This window comes from Culex pipiens, chromosome 2, assembly GCF_016801865.2.
Source record: "Culex pipiens pallens isolate TS chromosome 2, TS_CPP_V2, whole genome shotgun sequence".
Classification (NCBI taxonomy): Eukaryota; Metazoa; Arthropoda; class Insecta; order Diptera; family Culicidae; genus Culex; species Culex pipiens.
In genome coordinates, this window is record NC_068938.1 from 198,910,397 (window position 1) to 198,929,108 (window position 18,712).

The following is an 18,712-nucleotide window of genomic DNA, read 5'->3' on the forward strand; positions in this document are numbered from 1 at the left end:
AATCCAACATTTGACAAAATTGTTTGTGATTCGATTATCCGAAGTGAATTTTTTCCAAGGTCTTCGGACAACTGAGTCTGTGCTGTATAAAGAGAAATTGAAAACGACAAATTAGGTTTTCCTTTTACCTATTTCAACAAAAAAAAGTCCTAATCATAACTCAAAACATTGTTTGTTTATTTTGAAATCATAAGAACATTAAATCGATCAGAAAATCCCTTCTCACAATCGAATTTAGAATATTCACGTGCGTATTTTGTATGACTAGCCCTTAAAATTGTATGGAAAATCGATAATGCCTATTCGCTTATTTTAACATTTTAAGTGTAAATGCACAGTGTTTCACTCAAATAAAAAAATTAAAAAAAAAACAAAGCAATGATGATTTACGAAAACCAAGAGCACTACTCAAAAAAAAAATTAAATAATGTTTTCTAAGTCCGTAAAAAACGTAAAAATTAAATCCTCACATCTTAGAAAATATTGGTGGATATTTAAAATGAAAGTTTAGGGAAATATTATTATTTCTCGGTTAAATGTATTTTCGTTTTCAACATTTTTTTTTTTTCATTTTTTTACTATAATGAAAAAATCAGAATTTATCCATTATTTCTGTATTATTTAACCGATGTTCCAAAAACTATAAATATCAATACAGTCCAGACTCGATTATCCGAAGGCCTCGGAAAAATTTCACTTCGGATTATCGAATCACGATTTTTTTTCGGTGTCTTATTTTTGATTGTTGAGCTTAAGTATGACCCCTAAACTACGCTCAAGTGATTTACATTTCTTTAATCCAAGATGGCGGCCAAAATGGCGGTGACGAAATATCTGGAGTTTTTTTTTAAAAGGTCCAATAAATTAAATTTTCAGTTTTTGCTTTTTGGGTGTTTTTCAATACCCTTGACTCAAGGCGGTTTCAAAAACACCCAAAAATCAAAAACTGGAAATTTGATTTATTGGACCTTTTAAAAAAAACTCCAGGTATTGAAAAAAATGCATTTTATTATTTAATAAGCAATCAACTATTCAAATTTTACTAAAATGTGGTCGCAGAACTCGAATTTGATGTTTAAAAGAAGAAAAAGAAAAAAAAACGATAATAGAACTTCGGATAATAGAAACTTCGGATAATCGAGTCTGGACTGTATATTAACTTAAAAAATGTGACCACTCTGCGCTGAACCGAAAATAAAATTAAATTGTGGGACTTTTGAATGTTAATTGTTCGATTTTAAGTGCGAAAATACAATAATTTTAATTGAAGATTTTCCACCTACGTGATGGATTGTATGCGACTGTGTGTGTATGTGTGTTTGTTTGTGTAATTAATCCAAGAAAAAAAAAGATAAAAACTACTGGAAAGAAGTAGACATTTGACAAGTGAAAATGTGTGTTTGTGTTTGTGTGTGTGAAAAAGAGAAATAATTTCGCGATAAAAAAAGAAGCAGGATTTTCCTTAACCAAAAAACCCCCCTCACTAAGCAAAAAAATAATAAGACAAACGGGTTCCTCATTTTCACACAAACACACACACACACGCATTCTCAGACACAAAATTCGTTCACACAAAAAGTGCCAGCAAATCATAGTAGTCCTTGAGCAGGCACACACAATCAATCAAGACAAGCCGAGAGACAAACTCAACTCAACAGAGTGGCCATTGATGGCGGTAGTAGTGGTGGTGGTAGTAGTCAGTCTTGAAATGGAATGAATGTACAACTCAACAACAACAACAACAACAGCACCACACAAAAAAGAGATCACAATCTGTCGTTCTCGTTTTGCTTGTTGTTTGGCCCCACTCACTTTTTACCTTCACCGTGAAGGTGGCACTCTGGTAATTGTGAAATTTGGAGGCTATAGAATGAAAATCTTGAGTAGCTTGATTAAAGTTTAATTTGCGACTTGACGTGAAAAAGCAAAACATCTTGTTATCAAAGTAAGCCGGACAGGACAAAGGATTGTTCGGGAAAACTTTGAGATTTTCTTCCTACTTTTTTTTTTGGAAAAGCACAGCCTGCTGCTACTACTACTATTGCTCTTCGATGATTGCACAAAGTCGTGCACACACACGCACACACTTTCGTTCGTGCTCGCTCACTCTTTCGCTGGCCGTCGAAGACGAAGAGACAAGGAAAGACGTAAAAAATTAACAGAAAATTGTTACCATTTTAGCACGTCGTTATAATCAAAACGTAAATATTAGAAAAAGTAATTAGAATTTGCGTGCTACGCGGAAGCAAAAAAAAAGAAGAAACCAAGAAGAAGAAGGAGAAGATAATACAAGCAAAATATAATATATTGAAATCAAAAAATTTCCTGATCACACGTTCGCCAATCAACCCGAAGTGAGCAAGAAGAATAGTTGCAATAGTGAGTGAGTGAGAGAGAGAGAAAGAAGGAGAAGGAAGGAGAGAGCGCTACGCGCTGCAGCTGTGTGTGTGTTTACATCTCCTGCACAAGTCTGTGTCTGTGTGTGTGTGGTGTGAATTCGTGTGTAGCGCGCACACACACACACCATCGTCGTGGCAACTGTCGTGTGCTCGCCGCGCGCACCAGAGTGTGTGCAAGATATATAAAAATATTTCATTGAATTTTTACGTGGCAAAAAAGGCGAAACACCGTCGTCGTCGTCGTCCAAGTCTGAAGCAGCGCAGCGCGCGCCTCCAAGCGGCCATCAACGGAACCTGGTCGCTAGACCAGAACCAGTGCCAGTGTTTGGGCCAACAGGTTCGCCACCGGGCAAGTGTGTGGATCCAAGTCTCCCCCCCGGGTGAGGTCAAATCCGAACTCCGGAGTGGGTTGCCTCAAATCCAGCAGGTGTGCTCCCGAGCCTCAAGATGGCCGCCCTGTGCGCTGGCAACTATGGACTGACCCAGCAGCACTCCGGCAGCTCCGGCGCCGGCGACAACAAGGAGCTCATCTTCGTCAAGCTGACCGACTCGGCCCTGCGGGCCATTGAGGAGTTTCAGCGGAATCAGGTTGGTAGCGATTGTTCTTTATCATTCGAAGCGTTCTGGGTACTAAGCCGTATGGTTAAGCGATCTGCAATTCAAGCATATTTACTGGTTATGGTTCGAATCGTTCCCGGTTGTCTCGTTATCGTCTCATTTCCTAAAGTACAAGGTTTGTGTGTACAAGTGACAACACGATCTCAACATTCAGCTAACATTTGGATTAGTGGAAATGAGATTGCCGAATTCGCTCTGTACTACAATGTCAAATACCATACAATACTCTAGATCGGTAAATTCAGCTTTACAGTAATTTGAGCCGGAGGCATTGCTCCCAAAAAATCGGCTTTAACGAAGGTTCCAAGAGTGTTCATGTGGTCAAAAACTGACATTTAGATATCTTTTCCCATTTTTGAACACATATTACAAGTGTTTTGATATGTCGCATAAAATATTTGACCATTTTGGAAAATAACTCCAAATAGGACGGCATTTCCAGATTTTTCGGAAGTTGCCAAAAGGCTATGAGGTCAAAAAAATCATCTTTATGTCTTTACCTATTCAAGAACTAGTTTTATTATGGTTTTGACACGTCGCATGACATATTTGACTTTTTTGGGAAAGTACCTCAAATGGGACCCATTGATATCTTTTCTCATTTTCCAACTCGTTTTTCAAGTGTTTTGACATGTCACATAATACATTAGCCCGTATCAGAAAACTACCTCAAAAGGGACCGGCAATCCATATTTACCGGAAGAGGACAATGTGTCCTGAAACCTTCAAAATTAGCTAGAATAAGCATTTATTTTCTGTGAATTTTAAGTTAAACTCTTGATTTTTGCTCTGACCTCTGACTCAAGGCGGTTTCAAAAAACAACCAAAAAGCAAAAAATGAAAATTTTGTTTGTTGGACCTGAAGAATTCATTTTACCGAGCTCTGACCGAAAATATCGAATCCAAATTCATCCCATCATTCATCTTGAACAATCTCAAGCATTTTTGAAAATGTTTTTTCGAAAGTACGTCGATTACTGATGCAAAAAGAGCTTTGTTTATCAATGACTCTTACGACTTTTTGAGAAATAATTCGTGAAATTATTTTGCAAAAAAAATCTGGACCAAAAAAAAAAAAATTACGGTAATATTCATCAGGAAATGGTGACAGATTTTGATTAATTTTACCTCAGAAAATGAAGAATTTTCATCAGTTTTTGATAAATATGTATCAGGTTCAAATTTTTAAACATTTTTTTATGTAATATTACTCAAAAAAAGAGGTTATATTCAACCTACCAAATTTTCAACATTCCAAAATTCAACTTTTTTTCTGTGAAGGCGGTTACAATACACAGAACATTTATATGTAATTTTACTCAAAAAAGAGTTAATATTCAACCTACCAAATTTTCAAAATTCCAAACTTCAACTTTATTTTCTGTGTACACAGAAAAAAAAAGTTGAATTTTGGAATGTTGAAAATTTGGTAGGTTGAATATTACCTTTTTATTTGTGTAATATTACAAAAAAAAATGTGTAAAAATGTAAAAAACGAAACTATTGGCACTACGCCCCCCGGGGCATGGCCTTCCTCTAACGTGGGATTTCTGCTCCAGCGCCTCTGACGAGACAGGAGAAACCGGGACCGACGCTTTACTTCACCATCCGATAGAAGCTCAGTGGATAAGGCGGGAATCGAACCCGCGTCTCATAGCATCATCGGGATCGGCAGCCGAAGCCGCTACCCCTGCGCCACGAGACCCTGATGAATATTCATCAAAAACTGATGAATCCATCATTTTCTGGGGTAAAATTTATCATTTATTTTGCCACCAAATCTGTCACCATTTCCTGATGAATATTACCACCATTTTTTTTTTCTGTGTAGCTGGACCTCCCAAACTACTAAAGGAGCGGCCGTGGCTTACTGGTCACGGTGTTCGCTTTGTAAGCGAATGGTCCTGGGTTCGATTCCCATCTGCTCCCAACGAGAAAGTATAGGAAATATAAATCTTGAAACTCTGAACATGAACGAAAAATCAAAGTCGCTCGAGTCGGGGTTCGATCCCCCGTCCTTTGGATTGGGAACCAAAAATGCTAACCAGTATGCCTTCACGACTTGGTGAGCTATGACTGGAATTAGGAATACTGTTACTATCAACTATATACGCGCTGGGTCCTTGTCCATTTGACAAGGGTTCGGAAGTTCTAAATACCGTTTGAATCCGATTGGTGCAAACGTTCTTCAGGGCGGGGCTTGTCGATAAAGCTGAAGTACCTCGCGCTCGGCTAGCCAGCGTAGAAATGGGTCACCGAAGCTCGGCAGAGCTAACACCTTCCAAATGCCTATGCGAGTTATTTGCATGTATAGAATGAGAGCTAAAAAAAATACATGGAAACAACTCAATTTGTAAGAAGCGACCGCGTGGTCCCGTTTGGTTGGTCGCACACACACACACACGCACACACACACACACAGCTGGACCTCCCAAACTACTATTTAACAATTAGGGTTTTGTAAAATAGTGTAAATTGTAAACCTGCTTGGGATTTATGCGCCCTTTTCAAATATTGCTCCAGATATACATAACCTTTACTGAAATTCACACATCAGTGCTCAAAACATGTTTCAGCAAAGTTGTTATTTATAAAGATTTCTTTATCTGGGATCTGGGTCATCTGAGAAACTTAGTACACAGAAAAAAAAAGTTGAATTTTGGAATGTTGAAAATTTGGTAGGTTGAATATTACCTCTTTTTTGAGTAATATTACATAAAAAATGTGTAAAATGTGAACCTGATGAATATTCATCAAAAACTGATGAAAATTCATCATTTTGTGGGGTAAAATTAATATTTTTTTGACACAAAATCTGTCACCATTTCCTGATGAATATTACCATCAATTTTCTTTTTTTTTGTGCAGGAATGGTAGGTTGTGTTCTTTTGGACAACCTGGAACATTCGAATAAATTCTAGTCTTTAACGATTTTCCTAAGTATATGAAGGTAATTTCTATTCAGTGATATCTTCACAATCTATTGGAACCTATTTAGACATTCTGGATCCCCCATAGTGGTACAGTGGAATACAGATCTTGGAGTCTACCGCCGTAACACCACGGATCTACCAAGCTTGCGAATGTTGGTCATATTAAGCGATGACTATGAACTGTTTGCACCACCTTTCAGTTATAAAAGTGGTTTCATTTTCGTGTTGTTATGGCAATAGATTCCATGGTCTGTTTTCAGGATTCTTTGACTCCAAGATCCAGAATATTTCAATAGTGGTCCAAACAGTTCAAAGTGATGCCAGAAGGTCCCACAGGGACATCACCGAATATGAAACACAATTGGGATTTTTGTAGAATCTTATTGTTACAGCAGAATCCAAGATTTGTATTCTAGGAAATTTAGGAGAACTTCTTGCCTGCCTGCTACCACTGACAAAACATAAACTGCTTATATGTATTAAATTCTTAGGCCTTATTTTTAGAAGATCCTCAGAACATCATAAAATAATTCAAAATTGTGTAATTTTAAGTTATGTTTTGCTGCTTCGCAATCATGCTTTTCAATAAATTCTACTATCCCTTGATTTAACCTGAGAAAACGTGTTTCAATGATAAACAAAATATTTGCCAAGAGAATTCTTTATAGAATCTAGAAATTTTAAGCATTCTTAGTTGAACCTTAAAAGAAAAAAAATGGCATTGTTGTCAAATATTCAAACTGATAACTTTGTTAAAGAAAGAAAGCAAAGAAAAACTCAAAACTCAAAACTTTTTGAGTTTTTGTCTGGAAATACTAGTAGTAAAAAGCATAATTCTTAAAAAATGACAAGAAAATACACGCGTATATTTCCAATTTCCAACTAACTTTAAATGTTTTTTAAAGCTGAATGTGAATTTTACATTTTTTAAAGTAGTTTTCGAACTGAAACATTATGAAAAATTAACATAAAATTATATCGGAAACCATCATGCAACGCGTCTTTTGATAAGTAATCGAACTAAAGTTAAATTAATAAGAATATCTCGAATTATTTAGAAACACATATCAAGCGCTATTTGTAAATAAGGTAGTTTGTCAATCGGTCTTCGAATAAATTTCGATCAATTCAATTAACCACGTGGAAACTATTTTGAAAATTCGAAATGTATTACACTCTTCAAAGGGGCCAGGCCTACTGCATTGCATAAACCGCAGGAAAGATTCTGTGAACGGATAAGTTTTTTTTACTGAATCTACAGTGGAGTGAGGGTGCGTGGACATACCGAACCAAACGTTTCGGATATGCTGTGTCGATCCAATTTGATCTCAAGAAAAATGGTTTGCATTTCGCCAAACCTTTTACACTTTAGTCTAGCTTCACTGAAAAAAAATCCCTACTCGCAAGTTCACATCGACCATTTTGAACCTTCGCTTCAACCCAAATAAATTATTAAAAGCCCCGATTGATGTATATGATGTATAAAGAAAAACAACCACCTCCCAGACCTATACACCTGGACGCTAAACTGACTGCCGTGCCATCATTGCACTGTTTTATTGGTCTGGGCCCAGCTGCGTCAACCCAACCTCTCTCCGATATCGTCGTTCTGTCTCTTCCCTTATTAAATTATGAAACTACCTTCACACGGCCTTTAAACGTTTTTGCTTTTGCTTTCTCGTCGTGTTTCTTATAGTTGAAGCTAACTTCTTCGGCGTTGGCCTCTCCACAATCCACACTACTTCGGGGGGTTTATGATGTCGGACGGTGTTCACCTTCGTAACACTTTGTAGTTTTGGGTGCACTGGTGGAAAAAATGGATTAGTTTAAGATTTCTTAGTATATACAAAATGGTTGGAATTTTGAGAAAAGTTTTTGTTTTCAATCCAAAGATTCGTGGTTCATTTCTCGTCCCGTCAAGATATTTTTGTTTCTTTTTATTTATTTTTCGTGGTGTACAACACAGTTAAATAAATAACCAATTTCCGATAATGGCGTACGTGTGCGACTCGCTCTCACCGCTTACATTTTCTATTCAACTAACAGAAAAAGATGGAGAGCCCAAGGAGTCACGTAAAAATCATTAGCTTAATTTTGCGTGATTCAAACCTCCTACTTGATTCTTCGAGGAAGAGCACAAAAAAAAGGCAATCTCGAAAAACATCCTCATTTGGTTTTGGTTTCCCTTTTTCGAGTAGCAAACGAGTCCCATAAAAAGTCGAAGAAACAACATTGTTCCACCACCACAACTTGCCTACACAGACACACAGTCAAAGTGTTGTTACTCATCAAGAGACGACAGAGGCCACACGACGACTCTCGTGTCATGTCGTGTCGTGCTCCAACAACAACAACAACAACTTGAAACAAGACACACTCTAAACCCGAAAACCTGAAAGACTTTTGTTTTCTTTATTTTCCATATACTTTTCTGGTCTCAATACTGCTCTTCTTCTGCGCGAGCACCAAGTGGGAGAGAAAAGACACTGAAATTGAGCGAGAGCGAATGAAACCCGCTTTTGCACACACATGCTAGAGAGTCTAACACTTTGAATGAGAGCAACAACAACAACAACAAACCCAACCAATACGGAAAGGGGCCTCTATCTACCTGTAATAGAGAGTTGACGACGACGACGACGGTTTGAGAGAGTTGAGATAAGAAATAAAAAAAAAACGAAAAAAAGAGTGTCAGTGCAATGCGCCACCGTAAAGGAGACTGTTGCGCTGGCTGGCGACGGTCAAAACGCACACCAACGAACGGTACAGATGTTCGCGCGAAGGGGGCACCAATACCAGAGTACCAATAGCAGCAACACCAGACCAGACGCGGACCATGCGAAAACATCGGCGCGACGACGACGACGTTAAAAAAAAGCAACACAAATAAATAATCCAACCTTTTTGATTCAGTTCTCTCTCGCTCTTGGTTGAGTTTTTCTCACTTTTTGTGTGATTTTACGCTCACTAATGAGTAGTGGTTGTTGATTTGTTGGCAAAAAGAAGGAAAAAAGTGATTGTTACTATGAACAGGAAACTTCTCAATATCTATAATTCTTGCTTACTTTTTAAAAGGTCCTATTACCATGCAGAAAAAGACTCTTGAATTAACAATAAATTTAATAAATTCAACTCAATGTATTTATTGAAGTTATAATTTTATTGTCATGCTAAATATCTACAGGAGCAAATCTATAGTTACTTTTCAAAAGGACGTAACCTTGAGCGATTTCAAGCTAGGTTACGTTCCATTTTTCTTATAAATTCATTTGAATGACAATATTCGGTCTGAAAAATTCGACAATTCCGACAATACATGCGGGAAATTTTCGAAAAAAAACTAGATCACACAATTTTCCTGATACTTACACAGTAAAAAAAAGTTCAATTCTTGCTTACTTTTTCAAAAGGTCCTATCCACATAGTAATGTTTTGAAAAACTAATCTAGAATTTTGGTAAGGTTGAAAAGTTTGATGTGGGCGTATTACATTTTTTCGATGTAATTTTTCATCAATTTTGGAAGAATCAGTGGAATTCACATTCCAAGATGTTATATTATCATTGCAAAGAAGATTCGAGTTGATACTAATGAATTATTAGCAATGTCATGAAATAAATCGTTATGTAATTTTACCTCAACTTAGACTGAAAAAGTGACCAGAAAAATTGTAAAATTACAAATTTTCAAAGGTAATATTGCACATTTTTTCTGGCATGAAAGATGTACTCCTTCCCAGCTACTCAGTAAAAAATATCTGTGTAAAATCGCATACAAAAGCATGCACGTCACCTTTGTGAGCAAAGTAAACGTGTACACCACAAGCATGTACGGAATAAAAAATTGGACACCCCAAAAAGAACATCAATCAGGTGAGATCAGATTACCAAGTCTGCGCCCCAACCATCTCGGTTATTTCGCCGCTGTGAATTAAAATGGATCAACACCGATGTAGCTGTAAGTTCCTCATACACAGTAAAAAAGTTGTGTACACCTTCCAAGGTGTTATTTTGGAAGGTTGAATATTACCTCTTTTATGATGTAATTTTACCACCATTTAGACTGAAAAAGCGCCATTACAACAGAAAAGTGGTAAAATTACACATTTTCAGAGGTAAAATTACATATTTTTTCTGACATAAAAGATGTACCCCTTCCCAGATGTAATATTACTATGATTTTTTTCTGTGTATGTACTGGTACATCGGCGTTGAAAACAACATATTTTACAAGACAGTGAGATAGCCGAGATGGTTGCGGCGCGGACTTGGTAATCTGGATATGACTCTCACCAGACTGTTATTATTTTTGGGGTACACGGAGAAAAAAGAGTTCTCAAAATCGTGAACAAGCGTTCATGAAATTCGGAACCACGAACAAAGTGTTCAAATTTCATGGTACGTTTTTCAAAATCGTACCATGGAATTTGAACACTTTGTTCGTGGTTCCGAATTTCATGAACGCTTGTTCACGATTTTGGGAACTCTTTTTTCTCCGTGTATGCAAAATCTATTTTTTTTTTCATTCGTAAATGCTTTTTGTGTACACGTTTTCTCATACAATATTACATGCTTTTGCTCACAAAGGTGATGTGCATGCTTTTGCATGCGATTTTACCATCGGATTTTTTGCTGTGTGTATTATTACCATTTTTTTTTTTACTATGCAGGAAAAAATGATGGTAATATTGGGTACAGATTTTGTGTCAAAAGATGGTACATTAGAAGGTAGAGATTCGTGAAAAAAGTACGAAATTATCAGAATATAGAGTTGAAATTCCAAAAATCAAATCTGTAATAACATTTTAAAAGGACGTAATTTTGGATGCAAAAAAATCAGAATGAAAATAACAATATATTTAACAGCTTACAATTTTTCAATTTATCATGCTTATTCTTCATGCCGAATGAGTACAGAAATTAACAGTGCGAGGAAAAAAATGTTAGAAAAATGTTAGAAGTTTCTAAGACTGAGAATAAACTCAAAACTTTATTGTAATAAAATGTAATTAAAGATTTCCTTTTTAAAAACTAGTTTTTGTTAAACATCGAGCAATCTCTTCTCCTAAGTTTTGTTTGCCACTGATTTCCTGCCTGGCTACCAAATTTCCACGACCGGCTGATTTCGGAGTCCGCCTGCACTCGTCTCACCTTAACCGCACGTCTTGCTCGTCTGTTGATCCCCTCCCCGAACTCGACCTACACTTCCGTTCGCTGAACCAAGAAAGTTCGGGGCACTCGCCCAACAGCTGTCTGTGCTTCGTTCGTTGAACGGCAGCTACCAGCGGGGAGGGGCTGGTCGTCGACTACGTAACGCTAGTTTAACATAGGGTTTGCGTTACGTAACTCAAGAACGCACTCTCTCTCTCTCTTAGCCGGTATCGCCCAACCTTACCAGACCAAAACCCCCGTGCGCCAGACTTTGATTCATCGATTCGATCGAACGATTCTTCTTCGTGTGGTGTTGGGTTAGCAACTCGGCGCGATCGCTGAGCTGAGAAGAAAGTTAACGGTGCCAAATATTTAGGCCACGGTACACGGTACGAAATTCTGCCCGGCCCCGGCCGCCGGCCGGCAACAAAGACTGGCAATTCTTCAAGTCGGTGAGCTACCTTGACGAATGCGTCAGCGGCAAAGGACTTTCGACGCAGTCGAAGAATTCATCAACATCCACTCGAGCGTCGAGCGAGCGACTGCGACTGCTGAAAGATCATGGACGTCCTTCGAGTGAAGCCTTTCGAGAGGTTGAAGGTTTTCCTGTTTGAGACGTAGCAAGTCTCGTACGAGAGGTACGCAAAACTGAGCGGCGTTAAGGGTGTGAAAGAGTGAGAGGAACCGCACGACTCGCAAATCAAGTCACACGCACTTGACGGTGGCAAAAAAGAGTTAAATCAAGGCATTACAGAGTTGTAGCTGTTGTTGTTAGACACTGTCACTTTGCTGTGTGATTCCGGATTCATTTGCCGTACACGCAAGTAAAAGACCTCTGAGAAATACAAAAATACAAAAAAATACAAAAAGACAAAAATACAAAAATACTAAAATACAAAAATACAAAAATACAAAAATACAAAAATACAAAAATACAAAAATACAAAAATACAAAAATACAAAAATACAAAAATACAAAAATACAAAAATACAAAAAAACAAAAATACAAAAATACAAAAATACAAAAATACAAAAATATAAAAATATAAAAATACAAAAATACAAAAATACAAAAATACAAAAATACAAAAATACAAAAATACAAAAATACAAAAATACAAAAATACAAAAATACAAAAATACAAAAATACAAAAATACAAAAATACAAAAATACAAAAATACAAAAATACAAAAATACAAAAATACAAAAATACAAAAATACAAAAATACAAAAATACAAAAATACAAAAATACAAAAATACAAAAATATAAAAAAACTAAAATACAAAAATACAAAAATACAAAAATACAAAAATACAAAAATACAAAAATACAAAAATACAAAAATACAAAAATACAAAAATACAAAAATACAAAAATACAAAAATACAAAAATACAAAAATACAAAAATACAAAAATACAAAAATACAAAAATACAAAAATACAAAAATACAAAAATACAAAAATACAAAAATACAAAAATACAAAAATACAAAAATACAAAAATACAAAAATACAAAAATACAAAAATACAAAAATACAAAAATACAAAAATACAAAAATACAAAAATACAAAAATACAAAAATACAAAAATACAAAAATACAAAAATACAAAAATACAAAAATACAAAAATACAAAAATACAAAAATACAAAAATGCAAAAATGCAAAAATACAAAAATACAAAAATACAAAAAATATTGTTAATTGTAAATGCTTTACTTTGTTAACGGATAAGGAATATCTTTCTGGGAAAAATGATTTAATAGTCGATGATTTCGTGAGGAACGCGATACGCGCTGATAATCTGACAATTTGGCTAAAATTCACTTTTGTCAATTCATGAACATCTCTAAGCGCGTCAATGTCCTAAACTCCCGACAAGCCAGTTCGCGACTCAATACCCTCACAGACTCCTTCCGAACGTGGCGGGATAGAGTCAAGAATCCCCGAGTCACCACGAAAAGAACCAACAGGAGAACAAAAAAACAAGCCAGATGGATGCAAACCCGCGCGCTGGGTACAACATCAACAAGCGTGTGTCTCGGCGAAGAAGGAACCCGAGCACGGTGTCTGGGACACGGTCTTCGAAGGAGCCACGCGACGCGGTGCGTTGAACTTGGAACTTTGCTGGCAATGCGAAAAAAAAACAACCGAGAAGTAGCAGGCAAGACAGTCACCGACCGAGACATTGACAGCACGACTGTGGAGATGAACCGCGCACTCGCGTCCAAAAATCCTCAATCCTCGGCGGTGGTGTGTACTTATTTAAATCAATCCCCTCTTCCGAGGTTGACATTAAACAACTGTCGGCAAAAGGATGCGTCGTCCCCTCATTTTTTTTTTCTTGCGTTCAACTCCCTAAGAAGTGTGAGTCCCGCAGACTTTGAGAGGGGGACGTACGTCGGATAAAAATAAGAACAATTGTGTGTGAGGCGCCCCTAGGTATCGATGCTGGCCCAGTTCTCGCGTACAATCTTTCGGGGGTTGATTTACGACCAAACAGCGGCGACGGCGGAAGTTGTGTCGAGGGAGATCCCTTCGAAATAAAGGAAGCTGGAGAGGTTATTGGCACAGCGCGACGCAGAGTACGACGTGAAGCCCGGCCAGGTTCAGGGTTGTTTTGCTTTGATTGCATGCCTCAGTGGTGGAAGCTAAGGGGTACTCACAATCGGGGGGTTGTGCGATGCAAGTAAATATCAATCACTTCAAGTACATAGCTGTAAACCTGACTTGGCAAGCAGAGGCGATTACGGTCGATAACGATGATTGGAGAGGTAGGGTTTTGAAGTATTGATTCCGACTTCGTGCAACATTGTTGATATAATCGGTTATACGGGTTAACAGAGGTAAGGTCACACGATACCGGAAGGTTGTACAAGGTAACAAGCATTAGAAACTTTTTCGATACCAATCAAGCTGACATGAAATCCCATTCGACCTTCCAATATGAGCTCTTGGGTATACCACTCCAAGTGATACACTACAAGATCCACAGCTCTTGAGCTGCAACCTTTGCATAATTTTGCATTTATTATGCAAGAAGTAGCAATCCCTGGAAACCTCATATGCCGTGCAAAAAAGCCGTCGAGGCCTAACCAATGAACTTGTCAAACAAAATGAAGCGGTAATTGTTGCAATTATGAACAGCAACACCGTACACCACACACGTCAGGTATTCCAATCCGGTGTTGTTGAGTTGAGTTGTTCCCAGCACCCATGTTTCTCTTGGGCACACACACACATGCACCCTCAACACAGTCCGTCCATATGTTGTGTGCACGTTCACCTTACGCGACCGCAGATTGAGCGTAGGAAAATTTCCTACAAACTGCATAATCATTACGTCGCGCCGAACGATTGGCGGTGTGTCTGTGTGTTCGGGTCTTAAGGCGACGACAATCATTAAAGTTGTGTGCAGAGTAAACGTACACCATCGCACTGGGACGGAGATTTCGCACACACACGTCAACCGGTAGACTGGGGGATTCCGGAGTCGGGCGATGACGATTGTGCGAGGTGCACACAATATCGAATGTTTGGTAAACAAGATATTGTGTGACACACATCAGAATTGACAATTGACAGTTGACAGAGCTTTTCACCAATACTTACTGGATATCAACGCACGCCATCTGGTTCTGTCACTTGCTAGTACTTACCGCTTAATCTCTAAGAAAACGCCGAAATTCACCTCAAATGAGACGATCACTAGCTGGAGTACCTTGATTTTGAAGTCCGTAATTGAGAAGTCCTAATTAATCCAGATTTCAATTGATAATTACAATAAACTTTGTCAAACATAAATGTAACTTGAAAATCAAATAGTTTTTTGGTAAGGGGCCATTCAAATATTACGTAACACATAGAAGTGTTAACGACTGTGGCATGCTTCCTTGGAGAAAGATGGCGTCTGCAAATTCTATTTTTTTATACGTAATGTTTGAACAATTCCTAATAAACTTTTAGTAGTGATACAAAAATCTACCATCTGGTGCGTACTCCTTAACCGAAACGGTAGTCCTTCCCCACCCTTTGTAGTAGTTTCCGTGCCCGACCCAGTAAATGGTTAGTCCCAACCCCCGGAACAGCTCCTCATTAGAATTTTAATTTATGGCACACGAACCGCTGCGTCGGCTTTTCTTACGCCGAGAAGTATTTTCGTTCTTTGGCCACCCTCGTACCTGGCGGTAAATTCCTCCGTCCGGACTCTTAGTGAAGGAACAAACTTCCGTGATACCCCCAAGGCAAAATCAGCCAGCCAAACGACGTCAATTAATAACTTCCCCCCCCACCCGACTCGAGTAGACTCGCTTGCAGATGGCGTTCCGGTATCGGTACCATTCTTTGGGTTGACAACGAAGAGTGTAGGATAATCACCAACGTGGAGAGTGAAGATGGAGAATGGGGGGAAATTCAATTACCGCCAAGAGAGCAGCAACCGCAGCGCCCAATTCTGTCCCGCGCGCGCGAAATTCCTTCACTTTTGCCACTCTCCAAAGTTCTATACAATGGATGTCTGCGAGACAGATCCCAAAAAAAGCAACGCTTTTAAGACGAATGACACCTCGGTGAAGAAAACGACGACAAGGTTCGTTCAATAACCTTCTAGGATCGCACAACTCGCCGCGCGATGGATAGAATGAACGCAAACGGTTGAGCTGGTAATAGCGATATCCAGGCGGCAGGGGTGTCCGTCCGTGAAGTGGTTTGACCTTTCTGTTTGCGGATTATATTGGTTGGGAATTCCGGTGCGATCGTTCGAGCTATGCACTGGATAAACGAAGTTAAACCTTCTAGACTTGATGTTTGGTAGATCGCTCAGCAAGAAACTGATTGAAAGAACAAACATCGAGACTGGGTTGATTTGACAGATTTGACAGTTGACAGAGCTTTTGATATGTACTTACCGTACTCCAATTCTGTGCAAATCGCCAACATTCAGCATCTACTCTTTTCACTAGTACTTACCGTTGAATTCATCCGCAGCAACACCCAAAAATCACCTCAGTTTAAAAGCTCTTTTGAAGAGGTACCTTGATTCTGAAGTCCGTAATTGAGAAGTCATCTTATTACATCGAATCAAATCTAAGATAACAAAATATTGATACTAACACAGTCTCCGCTTTCGGAAGCTACAGGGGTCATCCATAAAAGCGTTACAAACTCGATATCTTGTTATGAGCCGTCATTTCCCTTTCGTGGGTGTATACAGTAGAAACAGTTCACAATACATCCTGTAAAGGTAGAAGAATCTCGTGCAACATCTGCCGCTTCGGCACTCTGAAGATATCCTTCCAGTTCACGCTTCATTTCCGTCTGTTTACCCTGGAGTGTGTGTGTGTAGACCTTTTCGAGCAACTCCTCCGCTCGCTCCATATTACCTGACCACCGAGAGTCCCCTTCAGACATCCTGGTAGCAAGTGTGTTACATATCGCTGCGCGCCATGCCAGGTGGTTATATGATACGTTGACTCCCTCTATGTGTTTGTATCGGTCTTTGGTTTTTCGTTAATCTCTTCCACAGAGATATACCTCTGTGAATACCTCGGCATATGGAACCACGTCGCTCGCCGTAACTAGCCTGGAAATTCGTTATAAATCTCCAATCTCACTCTCTGTGTCTCGTCGCTGCGGAGTAGAAACCAGTTTCGGTGGATTCCCCCGTCGTCCCAACTCCAAGACGTGGTCCCGTAGAGGCGCTCGAGAAACATTCGGGGATTTGACCGCTTCTCGCCGTTCATAATGACCGCCGCGAGTTGATTGTTCGTTTTGACGTTGTTGTTCCCTTGGAGAGCTTTTCGGATTCGGCTGATTACACACCTCTGCGAGCGGGTACTACCAGTTCGCGTCCACCGCTTGGACTCCGTTCCGTTTGACCAACTTCGATCTGCCTGGTGGTGCGGTTACACACGCAAATCTAACGCTCTCTGTAATTATACGGAGCTGCGCCACCACTACCACTCCAAGTCGCGCCCTCTCCCCGTCGCTAGTTGGACCGATAATCGCTTCGGCCAACTTTCAAACTCGGGCTCTAAGGGGCGTTCAAAGCGGTGGCCCCTTTTTTGCTGGTCGTACACGTGTGCGCGCGGCCACTCTGCGCGCCACCTTCTTCAAACGACCTTGATGACCTAGATCTGGCGCGCCATCCCAAGAGAGCCCTGAACGTGGCTAAACGATGAATTTTTAATCGGGTAATATTGTGTCGCTCCACCGGAGTCGGTGACAAGCGTTTTTGTCATTCTTACAGAAAGGACGTAGCAGGAATTTTAACCAGCGTCATGATTTGTAACAAGTCGAAAGTCGTCAAGTCGAACGCGAACGCTTGGCCAAGTTGCACTGAATTAGGCTTAAGAGGGTGCCGAGTTCGAGAGTTGGGACAGCCTTCGCTTAAGGTTCGCAGAACTGTGCGCGCACACACGATGAATTGCAAATCGCAGTGCAACACAACAACTCTACCACGCACACAGGCCACTCGAGACGCTAGTTTGTGTGCGTGCGCGGCCAAACTACCTTGTACGCTGCGCTGCGCTGAAAGTGTGAGTTCAACTAGATCATGAGAGTTGTTCAATGGCGATTACCTTGGTCCGATTTCAAAACCTTTTTCCGGATCTTGCGTGCTCGCGCTCGGTTTCACCGAGCAGGTCTTCAAGCTTGGTGTGACGATTATGATGTCTTCGCAGTCCGCAAACAAAACAAACCGCGCGAACCCCCCACTGCTGGTTGAAGAAAATTTCTAATAGCCGGGCGGTTGCTGCTGCGGATGATGACTAATGGTTATTACTGACCTCTCCGGTCGTCGTCGCAGCGTTGGTCTCTTGACGACATTTTTTTTCTTCGTCGTCGTCTTGTTTGTGTGTCGTTGGCCAGCGCAGCATTTCTCTGTGGAAGTAGTAGGTAGCGCTGCAGGCAAATGGCACACGATTAGCATACGCGGTCACACGCGGAAACCTGTCCGGAGAGATATTCAAGTCACGGGGCTGTGGCCGAGATTGTTTGGAGGTAGAGTGGAACACACACTTTGTTCAGATGCACAGCAATGCTTGGAATTCCGGCGATGTAACGCGAGTTGAGATGGGAAGAGGTATGAACAAGGGGTTTGACAGTTGACAAATTAATCAATGACAGGTGACTCTTGACAGGAGTGGTTAGCTATGCTTACCTGATTCCTTTATTAACTTTTCTGCATTTAACTCGAAAACATTCAGCATCCACCTTTTCACTAGTACTTACCGTTGAATTCATCCTCAGCAACATTAAAAAATCACCTCAGCTGATGAGGTCTTTTGAACAGGTACCTTGTTTCTGAAGTCCGTAAATGAGATGTCCTCTTATACCATCGTATAAGATCATTGAATCACCATGGATGGAATTACCATAAAAACATTGCCAATGTTCAGAAGCGCTTTATGTTGCAACTCATTAGTGAAGTCCTTATTAGAAACGTAAATTTTTCAAAAAATCCTGAAAATACTAATTCAAGTTTTTTCTTTCTCTTTTCAGGTGAGTTATCGTAAACATCATCGATAAGGTATTAAGCTGTGATACTTGAAGTTAGTATCTTGAAATGACAGATTCTGTCTCAACCTAAGATTTCTGAAAAGATCTC

At 39.4% G+C, this 18,712-nt stretch overlaps 1 protein-coding gene across 8 annotated transcripts in view; it reads left to right on the forward strand.

Moving 5' to 3' along the window:
* LOC120424471 (RNA polymerase II elongation factor Ell) overlaps positions 1-18,712 on the forward strand; it is a 133,411-nt gene that overhangs the window by 2,444 nt on the left and 112,255 nt on the right. For 6 of the 8 annotated variants that reach the window (XR_008212164.1, XM_052708356.1, XM_052708351.1 and 3 more), the window contains exon 2: positions 2,182-2,987. Coding sequence is in view for 7 of the 8 variants with exons in the window: in XM_052708356.1 (XP_052564316.1) it covers positions 2,847-2,987 (141 nt within the window). In the remaining variant the exon portion in view is untranslated. The remainder of the gene's footprint in view (positions 1-2,181; positions 2,988-18,712) is intronic. The other 2 variants (XM_052708352.1, XM_052708353.1) reach the window with 2 other exon arrangements.